General features: G+C 40.3%; 1 protein-coding gene across 4 annotated transcripts in view; it reads right to left on the reverse strand.

Annotated features, from left to right (window-relative positions):
• The window catches only part of Eml6 (EMAP like 6), a 294,744-nt gene that overhangs the window by 99,206 nt on the left and 179,255 nt on the right, over positions 1–16,283 (reverse strand). For all 4 annotated transcript variants that reach the window (XR_013042863.1, XR_013042864.1, XM_076546155.1 and 1 more), the window contains exons 10-14: positions 14,864–15,120; positions 10,140–10,352; positions 5,393–5,560; positions 4,207–4,313; positions 1,380–1,498 (exon numbers count right to left, since the gene is read on the reverse strand). Coding sequence is in view for 2 of the 4 variants with exons in the window: in XM_076546155.1 (XP_076402270.1) it covers positions 1,380–1,498; positions 4,207–4,313; positions 5,393–5,560; positions 10,140–10,352; positions 14,864–15,120 (864 nt within the window). In the remaining 2 variants the exon portion in view is untranslated. The remainder of the gene's footprint in view (positions 1–1,379; positions 1,499–4,206; positions 4,314–5,392; positions 5,561–10,139; positions 10,353–14,863; positions 15,121–16,283) is intronic.

Here is a 16,283-nt window from a genome sequence, read left to right on the forward strand (position 1 = left end):
CTAACAAAAACACGTGAGCCAAATAGGTAACAGCATTTTCTTATTACACCTCCGCTCCCTCTGCACGAGCCGGGAAACCCCATCTGCCCTACTTCCCCAACCCTGCCCACTCTGGGAAAACTCTGAACAAAGGAATGGCGCCAAAAGCCCAGTTCCGCCTTTCTGGCCGCTGATGCAACCCACCTTTCTGACATGACCAGCTCAGCTAAGTGCCTGCCCAGGGGCTGAGCTTTTGACCATACTTGGCAACAGTCCCGGCTCCTGGCTGGCACATCATCACCTCCCTGCCTTAGCCTGGGCAGGTGACTTCCTTGGCCCTGTTCTTTGGGACTGGTGAACCGGCCCAGGAACAACACCCAACAAATCTGCATTTATGTTTTAATCTGGTCTGATCAGAAGAATATGACATAGCACCGAGGAAGCTAAGACAGAATTCTTTAAGTTTGAGGCTAGCCTGGGCTACAAAGTGAGCTTTTATCTCTAAGAATAAAATCAACCTATTTCATGAACTTTTAACTCAACACATTTAAATCATCATATCAACATATAAAAGCATTTTAATGAGATAGTTGATGCTTTTTCTGCTATTTTTTTACAACTGAAGTTTATTTTACACACTCAACACATCTCATTTCAGACAAGCCATGCAGTCTTAGAATTATTTTTATTCTACATTTTACTTAGTATTTGCATGCATATGTGTGCACACATTTGCCTGAGTGTACTGTGCATGTATGTGTTCTACAGTGCACTGGTTTCCATGCTTACACTGCATTTCCTTGTAGATGGTATGATACAGTGTCCAAAACCCTCGAATATATACAAAGACAATTTTGTGGCAGAATTATAATGGATATAAAAATTTATATACAATGTGAATGATAGAAAATATTATGATAGAAGTAGTTATTTCTGTATTTTAAAAGTTGACAATAGCAGGAATGAAACATGACATTTGGGTTCTATGGGCTACATTTAAATGGCTGAGGTATTTAAAATATACCAGATATGTTCATATTCTTCTCAACTGTTTAAGCTGACAATGAAAATACCTAGGTGTCAATATGAGATATATATCTATATATACACACACACATATATCATATACATATATACACATATACATATACATATATACTATATATATAAATTTTACAAAAGAGATCTTGGGCATATGGGAAAAATTATCTGGATCTCGGGGAAAGAGCCCAGGCCTGGAGGGTGGAGGATGGAGACAGCAGTGGCGGCTACAGCGTGGAACTACATGAAGCATGCCACGTCCAGAGCCTACCGCATTGCGAGGGCCACAGCACCAACCAGGGAACTGCACTGAGTCACAATAAGGAAGGAACTCAGGGTCCCCAGGGCAGGCCACCTACCCATGTATGAACTGGAGTTTCAGGCTGTCCTCAGGAGCCTTCTCCCGCTTCAGGAAGAGCACTGCATGGTTTTTCTCTTTACTTTGTTGCTTTAGCTGAGGTAGATCTTCTTTGTAAACCTTCAAGCACAACAGAAAAGTTTAGCCGACGCCCCTGCTCAGGCTTCTGAACAGTGTCCTGGCATTGAAGGGAGTCCACCTACCCCTTCAATACAGTGTGGGTTTTATGCAGCATAGGCTCAGTATTACTGTCCCTAAAGGAACCAAACTACCAAGAAATCTTTCAAATACCTGAGATTTAAAATAATTTCCTCTCCTCCCTTGATTTGTTATTGCTTTCTTAGGTAATTTTATCCAGAAAATAAATGAAGTTGATGTTCTAGTAAATAAGAAAGAAAAGGAATTATTAATTAAATATATTTCACTTCCACAGGCAAGCAATCCCTGATGGTATGTAAGACAGGAGCTCTCTGGGGCCTCCTTCCTTCCTGGCCTCATGGATTTTGACAGATCTGAGTCTGAAATTCTATTGATCCAATCCAAAACTCAAAGTCTGCTGCTAGAAGAACATTTGCTAAAGTTTAAATGTACATAAAAATTAATCTGTTATTTACCTCTCTTAGGTTTTATTCTCAAAAACTACTTTAACACACTTGAAAAAAAAACACAATCTGTTAGTAATTTCTCATATTCAGGAAATTTTCATTTTGAAGTAGAATAAGATAAAAAGACTAATTATTAGATAATGATTTATTTATGCACTGCCTATTTGCCAAGCATGACTTTACCTGCTACCTGGAACAGAACGACCTGGGGGAATAGCTGGAACAATGGGTCATTGCCTTGAACAGCCTGCTGACAGCCACGTAAGTTTCTGTAAAATCTCACTTGCTTGCTCAAACCACCGTGTGGTTTTAGGGTAAAAAAGAGAACACAAATTGGACTCATCACCGAAGCCTTTCAGGGGCTGTCGTGGCTTGACCCACTGGTGACACCACCTCTCTTCCCTGTCATGAATGAATGTCGGTGTGCTTATTCCAGAAAGATTCCCACAACAGTCTGACCAACTATATTACTAAAAAAAAATCAGGAAATAAGCTATAATAAAGTTTCCTTTTAGGACCTGGCTAAGGTATCAAAAAAAAAAAGTTTGTTTTGTCTGTTTTAGATAAAATGAACCATACTTCTCAATCTAAAAATAATTATTCATCTGAGCCCACATTCTTTTTTTTTTTTTTTTAACCAGTCAATGACTATTCCAGAGCTCTGAATTCTGGGACATTTCTACTGCTTAGATGGTCATATGTTATAGCATCATGGGCCTCAATTTCCTATCTGTAGAACAGAATAAAGGGCTCTACTCAGGAATAACTTGGGAATATTGTAAACCAACATATGAAGAGGCACTGAAAAATAAATCACAGATAATAAGCAAGTCCAAGACCTGGATTTCAACGGGCATACCTTGCCACTGCTTCCTAGCACCATTAAATAAAAAGCTGCCAACTAAACAGAATGGCAGCTGCTCCCAGATCTTATGTCTGTTTGCTTATTATCCCTGGGTGCATTGCTTAGCGTTTGTGTAATACTCTCACTGTTATAGTTTCCTTCCAAACCCGTGTAGTGCTTGTGCTGCATAATACCTTTATCAATACACAGTCCAGGTGATCTGCACGTGGACGGAAGGGAACGGCTGCCTGCACCGTCTTTGCACTAAGTTAAGAAGAAATGATACGGGAAGAAGAGCAGTCAATTCTGTGCTTCAATGGAGTTACATCAGAAGCACACGGAGAAGTCTAGGTCAGCATGATCTTAAGCAGCAGCCATGTGGAAGGGGACAAGCCACTTAGCCAAATGAAGACAGCTGGCGTGTGGTAGCGGCCACAGGCCTACCTGGTATGTTTCCCTGGACAACACTGACAGTTACGTGTCTGGAACCTCATGTCCTATTCACTCCGAGTTCACGTGTAGAATCTGTTTCACATACCTATAAACCGTTACTTCTACAAATGACAGGGGAGGAAATCGGACCTCTGCAGCTGTTGCCATGACATGGTGTGGTGAGTCCTTTGAAGCACTGCTTTAACAGCCCCCGCTTTCTGCTAAAATGATGATAACCTTTGTGGGGGAAAACTGGATAGGATTTGCCAACTTTTGTGCTAGAAGTAGGTTCTTACTGGAGAGAGAATACACATTGGAACTGGGCTTACTTTAAATAAACAGGTAATGTCTGTCTAAGTTGAGCAAGAAAAAAGGATAACAGCTCACACACAGGCTACCATTCTTGGAGGGTACCCATGCAAAAAACAATGTACACTTTTATGATTTGCTAAGGAAATGAGAAAACTGGTACTTTATATGCATCTTTCTTTGCAAAATAATAATTATGTAAGCATGTATATAATAAAGCTTTATATGACAATAAAAAACCTTAAATGTTCAGAATTGATCTTGAAAACTTAAACAACTCCCTTCCACTTAATTAAAAACATTAATTTAGTGTGTAAAAGTGTTTTGTCAGCATGCATGTGTCTGCGCCACTTGCATGCCTGGCACCTGCAGAGGCCAGGAGAGGACAGTAGAACTGGAGTTACAGATGGCTGTGAGTCACCATGTGGTGCTGGGAATTGAGCCCAGGTCCTGTGGAAGAGCAGCCCGAGATCTAACCACTGAACATCTTCACTCACTATTTAACGGTAATCAATGCTTTATTGTTAACCTGCATTCAAAAGCAAGATGTGGACATTTTTCTTCTGCCTAAGCTCCATCCATTTCTGAGCAATGTTGAAACTGAACTGACTACAGGCTTTTGTGCTGTCTTTACTGACCTGGCGATCATAATTGATCTGAGCTTCCTGCTCGATATCAGAGTCCAGTTCTGGTACATCGGATAAGTCTGAATCAGATTCTTCACTGTAGGAATCAGTACCACCTTCTGCAGAGACAGAACCCATTAGAGGCAAGGAAAAAGCTGAGATGCTGATGATCAAAAGGACATTTCAAGTAGCCCCAGGGATGACCTTGAACTCCAGAGGCTAGCCCTACTTTCTGGTGCTGGCATTGTAGGCATGTGCCATCACACCTGGTTCCCTTTTTTCTTCTTTTTTAATTAGATAGTAGGATTTCTAGGTTTTAAATTATATTTTATAAAATTAAAAAGTATAGGATTTACCAAACAGGAAAGTGGGTCTAAAGAAAACTCTAAGCACTTACTACCATCAAGATTCTCTTTAGTTTTTCAACATATTCACCAAGCATTAGAAACTGCCATGGTCAAGTCCCTACAGAGTCATATTATTAAACACATTGACTTGCATCACTATTCTATCGCCTGCTTATCCCTATGGACACCTCAAACAGATGTAAATAAAAAGACTATACACCCCTGACGTGGGTCATCTAGGCCTCCATTGTAGACCACTGTCTCAGTGCCTTCTTTGCACCCTGAAGTTGCCTATCACCTCACACACCGAGCAGGTCCTCTGCTCCAGTCTCCCCAAGGGGCTGACATGCATGCTTCCATCTTATCCTCAAAGGTCACTTTTTCAGTGTGAACCTCCAGTCACAGCCTGAGCTTTGCATAAGCGAAACCCTTCAAAGAAGATCACTGAACCATCCTATACAAAACTCCAAAGCTTTTTCCTTTTTCTTTACATTTATTTTATGTGTTTGAGTGTTTTGCCTGCATGTATGCATGTGTACCACACACATGTCTGGTGCCCTCAGAGATCAGAAGAGGGTGCTGGATCCCCTGGAACTGGAGATAGGGATGGTTGTGAGCCACCACGTGGGTGCTGGGAACTGAAACCTGGTCCTCTGCAAGAGCAGCAAGTGGTCTTCCCCACTGAGCCAACTTTCCGGCCCTCAGAAGTTTTTCCTTATGTAAAAAAAATATTATATAAATGGAATTTTGAAAACCACCTTAGCTGTTTAGCTCCAGAATAGATATTAGGAATATTCTTTAGAATGATAAGTAAAAAATAAAGAAATGGAAAAGTTATGACTGTTATTTACCCTGGGGTGTGGTTTCCAGCAAGCCATTGCTGACAGCTTCTGGAATAAACCTCCACTGAAAAACTGAGTGATCCGCTCCTCCTGTGCTTAACACCCACTGGAAATCATGGGACCAACGGACGTTCGTGACGTGTGCAGAGTGGCCCACATACTTTCTAAATTTGGCTCCTGAAATAGTATTTTGAGATTAATTATTTTTTTTAAAAACATTTGTTAAAAAGCAATCACATCCTATCCACATCAAATAAAAAAATTTAATATATCAGAAACATATTTTTAGTCTTACATATTACAATAATCAAATGCCCCCAAGAGATCTCAATTATTCCATTATGCACTAATCTGAAGATATGTCTTTCAAATTCAAGCTTTACAGCTAAAGGCTTAGTTAAATCTGCTCCAACTAATGTTACTGCTTCAGGGCTTCTAAAAACAAATGCAAGAATTAACATCTTACCCATTCTTAGTTTAAATGCAAGATAAAGCAGGCAGTCTCTATAAATAAACAAAATATCCCTCCTACATCTCTGTAGATCCTAAAATGTGGAGCTAGCCTTTTCCCTCCACAGAGATCACTTAACCTATCTCTTCAGTGGGTAATGAAGATGGCCAAGAATAAATAAATATAAATAAAAGTTAATAGTCTTCACCAGGCAGTGGTGGCAGATGCCTTTAATCCCAGCATTTGGGAGGCAGAAGCAGGTGGATCTCTATGAATTCAGTGCCAGCCTGGTCTACAGAGTGAGATCCAGGAAGGCCAAGGCCACACAGAGGAACTGTCTCAAAAAACAAAACAAAAAACCTGAAACAAAACAAACAAACATTAGTAGAATTCAGATACAAGCAGTAAAAGTGAAAGTATGTGACATCAGAGAAGAGGCAGAAGCCATTGCAGACTTCTCCTTGGTATCTTTCTTGGGCCATGCCATATCCTAAGGACACTTAAGCAGTCTGTGGAGGGTCTTCAGCTGAAAGTCACATCTGCGAGTCTTGTCCTAGCCTCCAGGTGACTATAACACACAATATTAATCCCCGACACTTCTTTCTACTCAAACCTCATCCTCCACTGCCACAAAAGCCCGTGAGATCGTTTCTCATACAAGCTTTTAGATTTGGGGGTAAGGCTCCTGTGCAGGATTGGTACAGATGCGCCTTCAGGAGGCTGGAACCAGGCCACTGACACGGAGCCCTTTCTGCTTTGACCCCACTTTCCACCCTTCCCCCCGCCACTCTGTTCCAGACACACTGGCTCCTTGGCAGTTCCTTGAACATGCCAAAGTGTTCTCTGCCTCCAAGTCTGTATTTGCTGTTCTTTCTTCATAATGCTCTTTCCCAGGATATCTGAATGCCTGGTTCTCTCATTCTGCAGGTGTCTGGCCATAAAGCCCCAACAGTGAGCCCTCCCTTGGTCACATTAGTAGAAACAATAACAGTATGATGCTCTGCCCAGCATTGTCTCCGATCATCTCCTGTTTTCTTGACAGCATTTCTTACCATCAGACATGTTTGCTGTAGCTTTGGCACCTTTCCTGGAACTCACTCTGCAGTTTCGTATCCACTGTGTCTACTCAGTAGAACAAAAGCTCCATGGCAGCAGGGACTTGGGCTGATATAGTGAAGCATTTTCATACCTTAGCATAGCACTTGACAAATATTTGTCCAGTAAGCAGAGGCACATCCTCTCCCAAAACTTTCCTTGGGACAAGCAGTGACTATGAGATTTCCCTCTGGATGTTTGTCCAAGGGGGGTTTGGGTATAGCCCTCATCTCTTCTCCACTGACCTCGTCCATAGATAGCTTAAAAATCTTTCCATGCCCATGAGCACCAATTGTTCATTGCTAACCTGGAGTGCTCCCTGGAGGAACAAGAGTCATGTCTGTTTGGGTGTCTAACAGGCACCTACAAACTTGGATGTGACAGACTGAGGGGCTCCCCTGACACTCTCACACTCTTCCCTTACACAAGCAGCTTTTCCTCCTCTCATTTCCCATATCTTAGAACACTGCCTCCTTCGACATCACTGTACAAGCCTGAAACTCAGGAGACATTCTCAGTGGCTCTTTTTTTGGCTCCCTCCATTCCCACATCCAGTCTAGCAACAAAGCCTTCAGCTTTATTTAAACCAATCATCCATCTCTTTTGACACCTATCCTCGCCACACCATCTACCAGACAAATGCTTAAAAACCTATCTTGCACAGAATCAAAGTAATCTTTCAGAGACTTTGGTCATGCCACTTCCCAATCTATAGCAGTTGGTCACTGCATACAACATGAGACCCAAGCGTGGGTAGTCACACACAGATGTGATCTACATGGCATCAGGACAAATTGTCATTACTGATTCTAAAGGATTGAAAATTATTGAAATGAGAAACAAATTATTCAGGCTGTGTAAAAATATCAATTCAGTACTTGTCATTAACTGTAGGGCACTTACATATAATTTCTGCACAACAGAATATATATACATATGTGTAATTCCCAATGTGTCAAATTAACTTGGTTGTGAGGTCTGTTTGCTTTATATAGAAAACTATAAAGCCTGTTCAGTCTCCCACATTTGCTCACAGTCATCAGTCTGTGCTCATGTGTTTTTTGTTTTTGTTTTTGTTTTTTTGTTGTTGTTGTTTTCCGAGACAGGGTTTCTCTGTGTAGCCCAGGCTGTCCTGGATCTCGCTCTGTAGACCAGGCTGGCCTCGAACTCACAGAGATCCACCTGGCTCTGCCTCCTGAGTGCTGGAATTAAAGGCATGTGCCACTGCCATCCATGTCTGTGCTCATGTTTATTTTTCTACAGCCTTAACACTTAGAATCATTTGATAATAGTTCCCTGCTTCATAAAGAGTAAAGTTTTATCAATTCTTATTCCTGCCAAGATTCCCACATACTTTTATTAACTTTTTCCCAGTAATTTTGGCACAAAAGCCTGAAGGTCACAGGCAAAATTGCAAGATTTATAAACTGTGTGTTATGCAAGGTAGAATTCGGTTTTCTCTGAGGGCCTTGATCTTCAGCAAATGGCTGAGGAGGGCTCACTCTCCCATCACATGTCACCCTGCTGTCCACCTGTCCTCTTTCGTTTGATTACCTTCTGTGTGCCTCCCTACAGGATTATTTTTAATCCATGGGTGTCTAATTTTATAGCACTATTCATACCACCACCATGGCTCTAGTAATGGGTCCTTACACCCATCCATTTCTAAGACTGGAGTCCATTCATAAAGTTTGAAGATACATAGAGGACACCAACTCTGAGTTCATGTTGTTCTTGGGTCCTGACACTGGAGGCCAGTAGGTTACTTCTGATCTCGTCTTTGATTTCCCTGAATTCTGAATTCCTAGATACTTTCTAACATAACCAACTTACTCTTAAATGCACATTAGTTTAAACAAGTTATGCCCTGTTACCCACAAGGTACATTAAGCAGGTGGAGTGGACTTGAATTTGGCACATTGCAACCTTTTTGTGCTGTAAGCACTTTGAGCTGATGACCACTCTGTCCAGTGCAAGTCATTGTGGTTTCTCTATGCATTTTTTCTCTATGCATTTTTCTCTATGCATTTTATGTTCCATTTTGTACTGTAATTGTCACTGTTTCAAAGCTGCCAGCTAACTGAAAATTACTTTTTGATTACATTTTTCATCCCTCCTTAATTTAAAAAAATCATCAAGTGAAAGTTTGCAGGCAGCAACATATCCGATTACTCTCCTAAGATCCAGCTTTCAGGGCACAGCGGAGACGGGGGAGAGTCGGTGGAGGGCTTTCTCTAAGTGTGCAGAGTAAGCACTGGATCATTACAAGGTGACTCCATCAGTCTTCTAAGCTTAAAATGCAAAACCCGAGTACAGGGAATGTTGTTTTCAGTCTGATTTCTCTCTAAAAAAGTCTTGCAAAATTAGTCCTTTTTGGTGACAAGGGGTCCTCACCAGTAGAACTGTCACTTTTATTTAATCATGTTTAAGAAGACTTGCTTTTCTTTTCCTGTATAAGTGCAATTAGGTGGACACATAAAAAGTTAAATTATAGTCAAGTGGTGGTGGCACACACCTTTAATCCCAGCAACTCAGAAGGCAAGTGGCAGCGGATCTCTGTGGGTTCGAGGCCAGCCTGGTCTACAGAGCGAGATCCAGGACAGCCAGGGCTACACAGAGAAACCCTGTCTCGAAAGACAAACAAATATAACAACAACAAACGAACAAAAAGTTAAGTTATAATATGTTAAAGGAATTAAAAAAACAGTATAAATCATGAATATTTGTTCCCATAAACATAAGATATGATTGTTTGGAAATGTAAAACATGGGCTTGGAAGTCACATGATATTAACTCTTTACAAATTCTGACTTAAATTTGCAAAATCACATAGGACAACAAAAGCAGAAGATCTCAACAGCACATTCTATATAAAATAAGTGAAGCCGGGCGGTGATGGGGCACGTCTTTAATCCCAGCACTCGGGAGGCAGAGGCAGGTGAACCTCTGTGAGTCAGAGGCCAGCCTGGTCTACAGAGTGAGTTCCAGGACAGTCAGAGCTACACAGAGAAACCCTGTCTCAAAACAAACAAACAAACAAACAAACTAACTAACTAACTAACTAACTAACTAACTAACTAACAAGTGAAGAATAAATGTAGACAAGAGAAAATGAAGTGTCTGGTGAACAGGTAAGGAAACCGCCTAACTATATGGTGTCTAGAATCCAGAGAAGATCATTACCCCGCGAAGCATCTCCTTGGCCTTACCTTTTTTCAGACAAGGAAATTTGAAGAGTTTGACCAGTCCAAAGTCATCTCCAGACACCAGCACTGAGCTACTGTAGTTGGCATCCACCGAGTTGATGTCAATGGCCTCGGTGTACTTGGGCCAAATCCCACTCACTTCGGGACCTTTCACACAGGTCCAGGAGGCCCAGTGAATCCCTTTGATTTCTTCCTTACTTGTTAAAGGCTTCCCCGCTGAAACAGCCAATATGAAGTTATATTTACATGTGAAACATATTCTAACATATTTTATTCATTTTTCTTTTCTTACAGTGTCTAAAACTATCATTAAATATATAAATCAGAGGAATTGTAAGAATTATAATCTGTTCACTCTGTTAGTTACTTTTTCAGTAGGGGAGGGAAGGATTTAAAGAAAACATCAGCTCAAAGTTTGGAAGTAAAGAGAATAGGAAATGACTATTGTGCTAAATGTAATGTCTCAGATTACTCATACCTCTTTGATCTTAATGACAGCGGATTTATATTTGTATGACATTTTTAAGTTATAGGTGTCAACACTGAGTCACCAACATTTTGCTAGGCTTTGAAAACCTTGACTAAGTTTGTCTTGAACTTTATTTTTTATAGTACAAGCATCATTACATGTAATCTTTTAAATTTATTTATTTTCTTAGTTATTGGCATGCGTGTAATGTGAATGCACTCAGGACAGAGTGCATTGCAAGGACTTGGTTCTCTCTTTCCCCCACCTGGGGTCCAGGGACAGAATTCAGGTCACGGGTTCTCAGCAGCAAGTGCCACCTTGCCAGCCTACAAATGATGTTTGAAATTTTTAATTTTTTAAATTTAAATTATATGCACAATGTATATCTGTTAATGGGTATTTTCACATAAATGCAAGTGCCCACAGGAGCCAGAGATACTAGATCCAGCAGAGCTGGATAAGGCTGTCAACTACCTGACTGACCATGCTGGGAACCAAGCATTCTACCAGCTCAGTAAGCACTCTTCACCACTGACCCACCTCTTCAGCACCCACAAGTGATTTCTGTTTTAAACAAAATTCAGGCTCTATGAATTTTTAAATGATTTTATTATTCAAGTCCTAATCTCTGAATCCACAGAACTATGGTAAACTAGGTGTAATTGGTTGTGGGAAATGGTCCTAACAGCTGCTGTGGGTCTGCTCCCAGACACAGGATTCAGTTCCCATTTCTGCCAGCAGATTAATGAGGTCCACAGATGGCACACACACACACACACACACACACACACACACACACACACACAAAAAAAAAAAAAAAAACAAACAAACAAACAAAAAAAACAGCAAGCCACAAAAGCAAATGTGTGGGAAATATTCAACAGATACCACTTTTTTTAAGCATATATCCCTATTAAAATAAGCATATATTTTCCAATAAAGAACTGAGGAGCAGATACTTTTTCAAAGTAGCACTCCAAAATTCTAAACTGTATAACTATTCTAAAAGAATGCATTTAAGTGACCATAGTCTCAGAGAGGGTGTAGTTGGAGCATTGTCTGTGATCTGCTTGCTCCAGGGAATACATCCCCCAAATGACTCAGAACAGAAAGCAATCTCACTGTGGCAGTAGCCTTTGGAGCTGCACCACCTGGGCCAGTCAATACACTGAACAAGCCAGGTGCTCATAACAGAATGATAAAGTGAGCTATAGAACGATAAACTAAGCAGGATGTTATTTTATTCCCAATGACAAATGTGTTCCAGATGTTTCCATACATGGAAAACCTAAGTATGAAGTAATAACCCTCACACATTCTAGGCAAGAGCTCTATCAGTAACCCACACTTTATCCCTTTGAACACTTTGTTTTGTGACAGCCTCAGGAGACTCCGCCAAAACAGACCCCACCCACACCTTGACTTCTGCCTCAGTCTCCCAAGTAAGTAAGTTTTCAATAAAAATTTCAAGGCAATATATAATTGTTGGAGGTTAAGATTTATGTTATGTTTTTCTTCACTCATTTCTTTTAAAAATCATTAAAAATTATAATTTGGACATCATTGTGTGCGACATTTTAGTCTTACAAACTAAATGTCACTAAATTGCTATTACATAAGACGGGTGAATCTCTTATATAAAAGCTGCAAGGTGGACATAAATTTTAAAAAATGTACTTTTAAAAAGCTACATTTCTCCAGATCATATGATTATGATGACTAGACCATAGGACACGCAATTCTTCGAGGCCTCAGCCCTAGTGTAAAGGCAGGCTCTAAAGTGACCTAAGAGATAGTCTCTAATTCTCTATGGCTGTCCTTTCTAAAGGCTCAACAGACTATCCTGTTCCTTTGGATCTTGGCAGAAATTTGTTTGCCTAATGATCACATACCCAAAGTATGTGACAGGAAGAGAGAAACCCTTAGGAATGAAAAGTTAAGATTTATAGCCAGTTTGCAAACATTAAAATAAACACGAGTTGTGGATCCGCATGAACACTTGTCCAGTGGGTCTTCATCAGGTAAGACCCATGGAGGTGGTCTCTTACTCAGCAAGGGACCCCTGGGCTTCGGGACAGTGCAGAATATTACTATGACCTCACAGCATCCACACTCTCTTCTCTCTCATAATGTTGTTGATTCTCTTAGTCATTTTGGTTTTACTTTGTCAGTCACACATGGGTCAATGTGATCGTTCCCAGAAATACCATTTTTTTTTTCTCAAATACTTTCCCCTAAAATTCTTTGGTAACTGATGTTTCTCATGTTTTATCTGGGAATACCAGCTATTACTCTAGACCCTGGGAACTCTTCTGATCCAGCTGACAGGATCAGAGGAAATAAAAGTTGGTGGGCAGCTAAAGAAATATAAGCTAATTGTATGCAAGCAGTTTGTGGCAAATCACCCCTATTTGTGTAAACATGTTTTGTTAAGTTTTGAATGACATTGTTCTTGAGAATGTATGCCTATGTAAGGACAGGACATGCCTGGCTCGAGGATTAGCCAAGCTAGCAAAATGCTAAGTGTTGTTTTTGGTTTAAAAGTTGTTTTGATGTAAAAGTTGGGAAAAAAACATATTTGACATATTTGTTTTTACTGGAAGTTAATACTGGAGGGTGGGGAAAACATGCTTGATTTTTGAAGTATAAATAAAGATGGCTTGAGCTATTTAGGGCTGACCACTTGTATGAAATTCATCTGGTGGTCAGACAATTCTTCCGCCAATGCCCCTTCCCCATCTCAGGACATGAACCCAGGCTACTGCAGGACCTTGGCAAAAGGTGAATACAAAATCTTCACCATGAACACCCCTTGGTATTCATCTCACCGTTCCTGCCTAGCAGACGGAACTCACAGGGCACACACACAACTCACATCCCCTCATCTCTATTTGCGGCAGAGATGCATGTGTTATACACTAAGAAATAGCGTGACCATTTGCAGACTGACTCTTCAGTCATTCGCCTTTTGAGAAATGTGTCAATCACAATGCAAGTGGTAAAGCAGGAACTGGATGGAAGCAAAAGGAGCTCATAAATCACAAGGCCTGGACATGAAACTAAGCATCTGTGTACTCCACATTCTTGGAAGCTCACGGAACAACTATTTCAGGTCATGTTTCTAAAAGTGATGAAATATTTCAATTATATAGAAGATTACAGACTACTATAGGGAGCAAATGTTTGTAGCACTGAGTTTCAATGAATATTATTGGTGTTTTTCATAGAATTAAAAATCATTTGTTGCTATAATTGTGGTGTGTGTGTGTGTGTGTGTGTGTATGTGTGTGAGTATTTGTGTGTGTGTATGTGTGTGAGTATGTGTGTGTGTGTGTGTGTATGTGTGTGTGTGTGTGTGTGTGTGTGTGTAGGTCAGAGGACAACTTGATGGAGTCACTTCTTTCCCTCCACTCTGTGGATTTCAAGGATTGAACTCAGGTCACCAGGCTTGCATGGCAAGAGCCTTTACCTGCTAAGTTACCTCACCAGTTTCTTTAAAACAGAATTGTAAGAACTTATTATAGTAATTTAAAATCCACTGGGTACTCATCCCCAATATCATTTCTTTTTCTTTCCTTAGAAATAACCAATACCCTGAATTGAATGCTAAGCATTCCTGTACATCTAAAGACCATATTTTATGTATGTAAGTGGTTGTAACATATGAACTTATTTTAATATCTTAACATTTTTATATAAACATATACTGTACACACCATTTTGCATTTATTTGCTCAGCAGTATACTTTTGAGATCTATCCATATTGATACAAGCTGGACTAGCCAGTTCTTCACAGAATTTCCTCTTGTGGCTGCACTTGAGCTCTGCTCCACCGATGGCCACTCAGGAGTTCCCACATCGCTCTGTCTCCCACCATCACCAGCACAGCAGACGCTCCTGTGCATGCTTGTTTCCCTCTCCCACCACTAACACTGACAGGCTTTGGCCAGTCTAATTAAAGTGGACCTCCAGTGCTGCTCTGGACATACTGCACCCACTGGAATAATACAGGTGTTTATGCCCACTGCATGCTTCATCTTGAAATTTACATATGTTTTCCTAATGTTTTAAAATTTTTAATGTGACCCAACTCATTAACCTTTTTTCCCCCGAGGGCCCATGGCTTAGAGGATCTTGTCTGAGAAAACAATCCTTACCCTGAGGTCACAGGACATTCTCCAACATTCCTCCATGAGGTTCCAAGTTTGCTTTCCACAAGCATCTACCATATAAGCATAATCATCTACCTAGACTCACATGGCATTTTGTAGAACAGTCTCTCCCCAGCACCATCATTGGTTTGCAAGTATTTACTATCCAGAGACCAGTCGATGTGTGTGATGAAACTCAGGGACTTGTTGCATTCTCCTATTTTTTTATACCGCTGGGCAACGGCATAGACATCCACAGGGCCATCATTGGATCCTACCGCCAGGTAAGAGCCATCTGGGGAGAATTTCATCTCATGAATGACTTCTTTCCTATCTTTGATATGGACCACTTCTGTCATATCTCTGTAGGAATAAAATACAAAGTGATAATCAGAAAATTGAGAAATAGAAAACCCAAGTCTTGTTTTGAAAGGTGTGTGTCACAAAAGAGAAAAATCCTGTAGGGACTAAAAGGTTTATTTTCATAAAAAGATATGACGGATTTATAATTTATATTCTACTTATATAATTAAGACAAACATTTAAAAATAATATTTTGTACCCTCAGGGCAAAACAAAAACCTTCAACATGAAGAATATTTGCTTTCATGTTCGACTATATATTATTGAAAATTTTATCTAAAAGTTAGAGTTAAGAGTCACTTTAAAATATGCAATGGAGAAAGGCAAAACATAAAAAATTAGTGTAAAAATGAGCCATCTGCTCATGTCTTAACCATGAACGAGAGCAGGTATGGTGGCGCACGCCTTTAACCCCAGCCTTGGAAGCAAAGGAAGGCGGATCTCTGAGAGTTGGAGGCCAGTTCATCTACATACCACGTTTCAGGCCAGACAGGGCTAGAGAGTGAGATCCTGTCTCAAAAGAAGAAAGAAAAAGATAAACCAACAACTATGTTTATTATTATTTAAAAGGAATGAGTCTAAAAGAAGAAAATCACTACCTCTTAATGTCAAAATGTTATAAATCACTTCATTCTCACCATGAAAGGTCATAATGAATATGCTGATTTTGTATCTTTTTTGGTCAAATTCTTTTTTAAATTGAATTCTTTGAGAATTTTGTACAACGTACTTTGAACATATTCACCCTCTTCTCCCAACTCCTCCCAAATACAGACCCACCTCCTGACTTTGTCTCATCTTTTTTCAAAACCCACCAAGTGAACTTGTGCTGCCATATATTCTTGGATGTGTGATCATCCACTAGAGCATGGAATTAGCCAAATTCTGCTAAGATTAATTTCTGCTTGTGTCTGAAAGCTCATTGGGGTTGCTTTTCCCCTCTAACTAGGAGACAGGATTATGACTCAGGACCCCTGAGCCAGTGAAGATGGCTTCATCGACTCTAAAACAAACTAAATGCACACAACAGCAGCAGGGATTTGCTTCCACATAAGCACCCCACACCTGCTATCATTACCACAGCCCACACTGTACTGTAACAACATAAAATAACCGTGGTTCTCTTTTGTTTGCACTTGAGAACTCTATCCAATAGGAAATTT

This window comes from Peromyscus maniculatus, chromosome 10 (genome assembly GCF_049852395.1).
Source record: "Peromyscus maniculatus bairdii isolate BWxNUB_F1_BW_parent chromosome 10, HU_Pman_BW_mat_3.1, whole genome shotgun sequence".
NCBI lineage: Eukaryota > Metazoa > Chordata > Mammalia > Rodentia > Cricetidae > Peromyscus > Peromyscus maniculatus.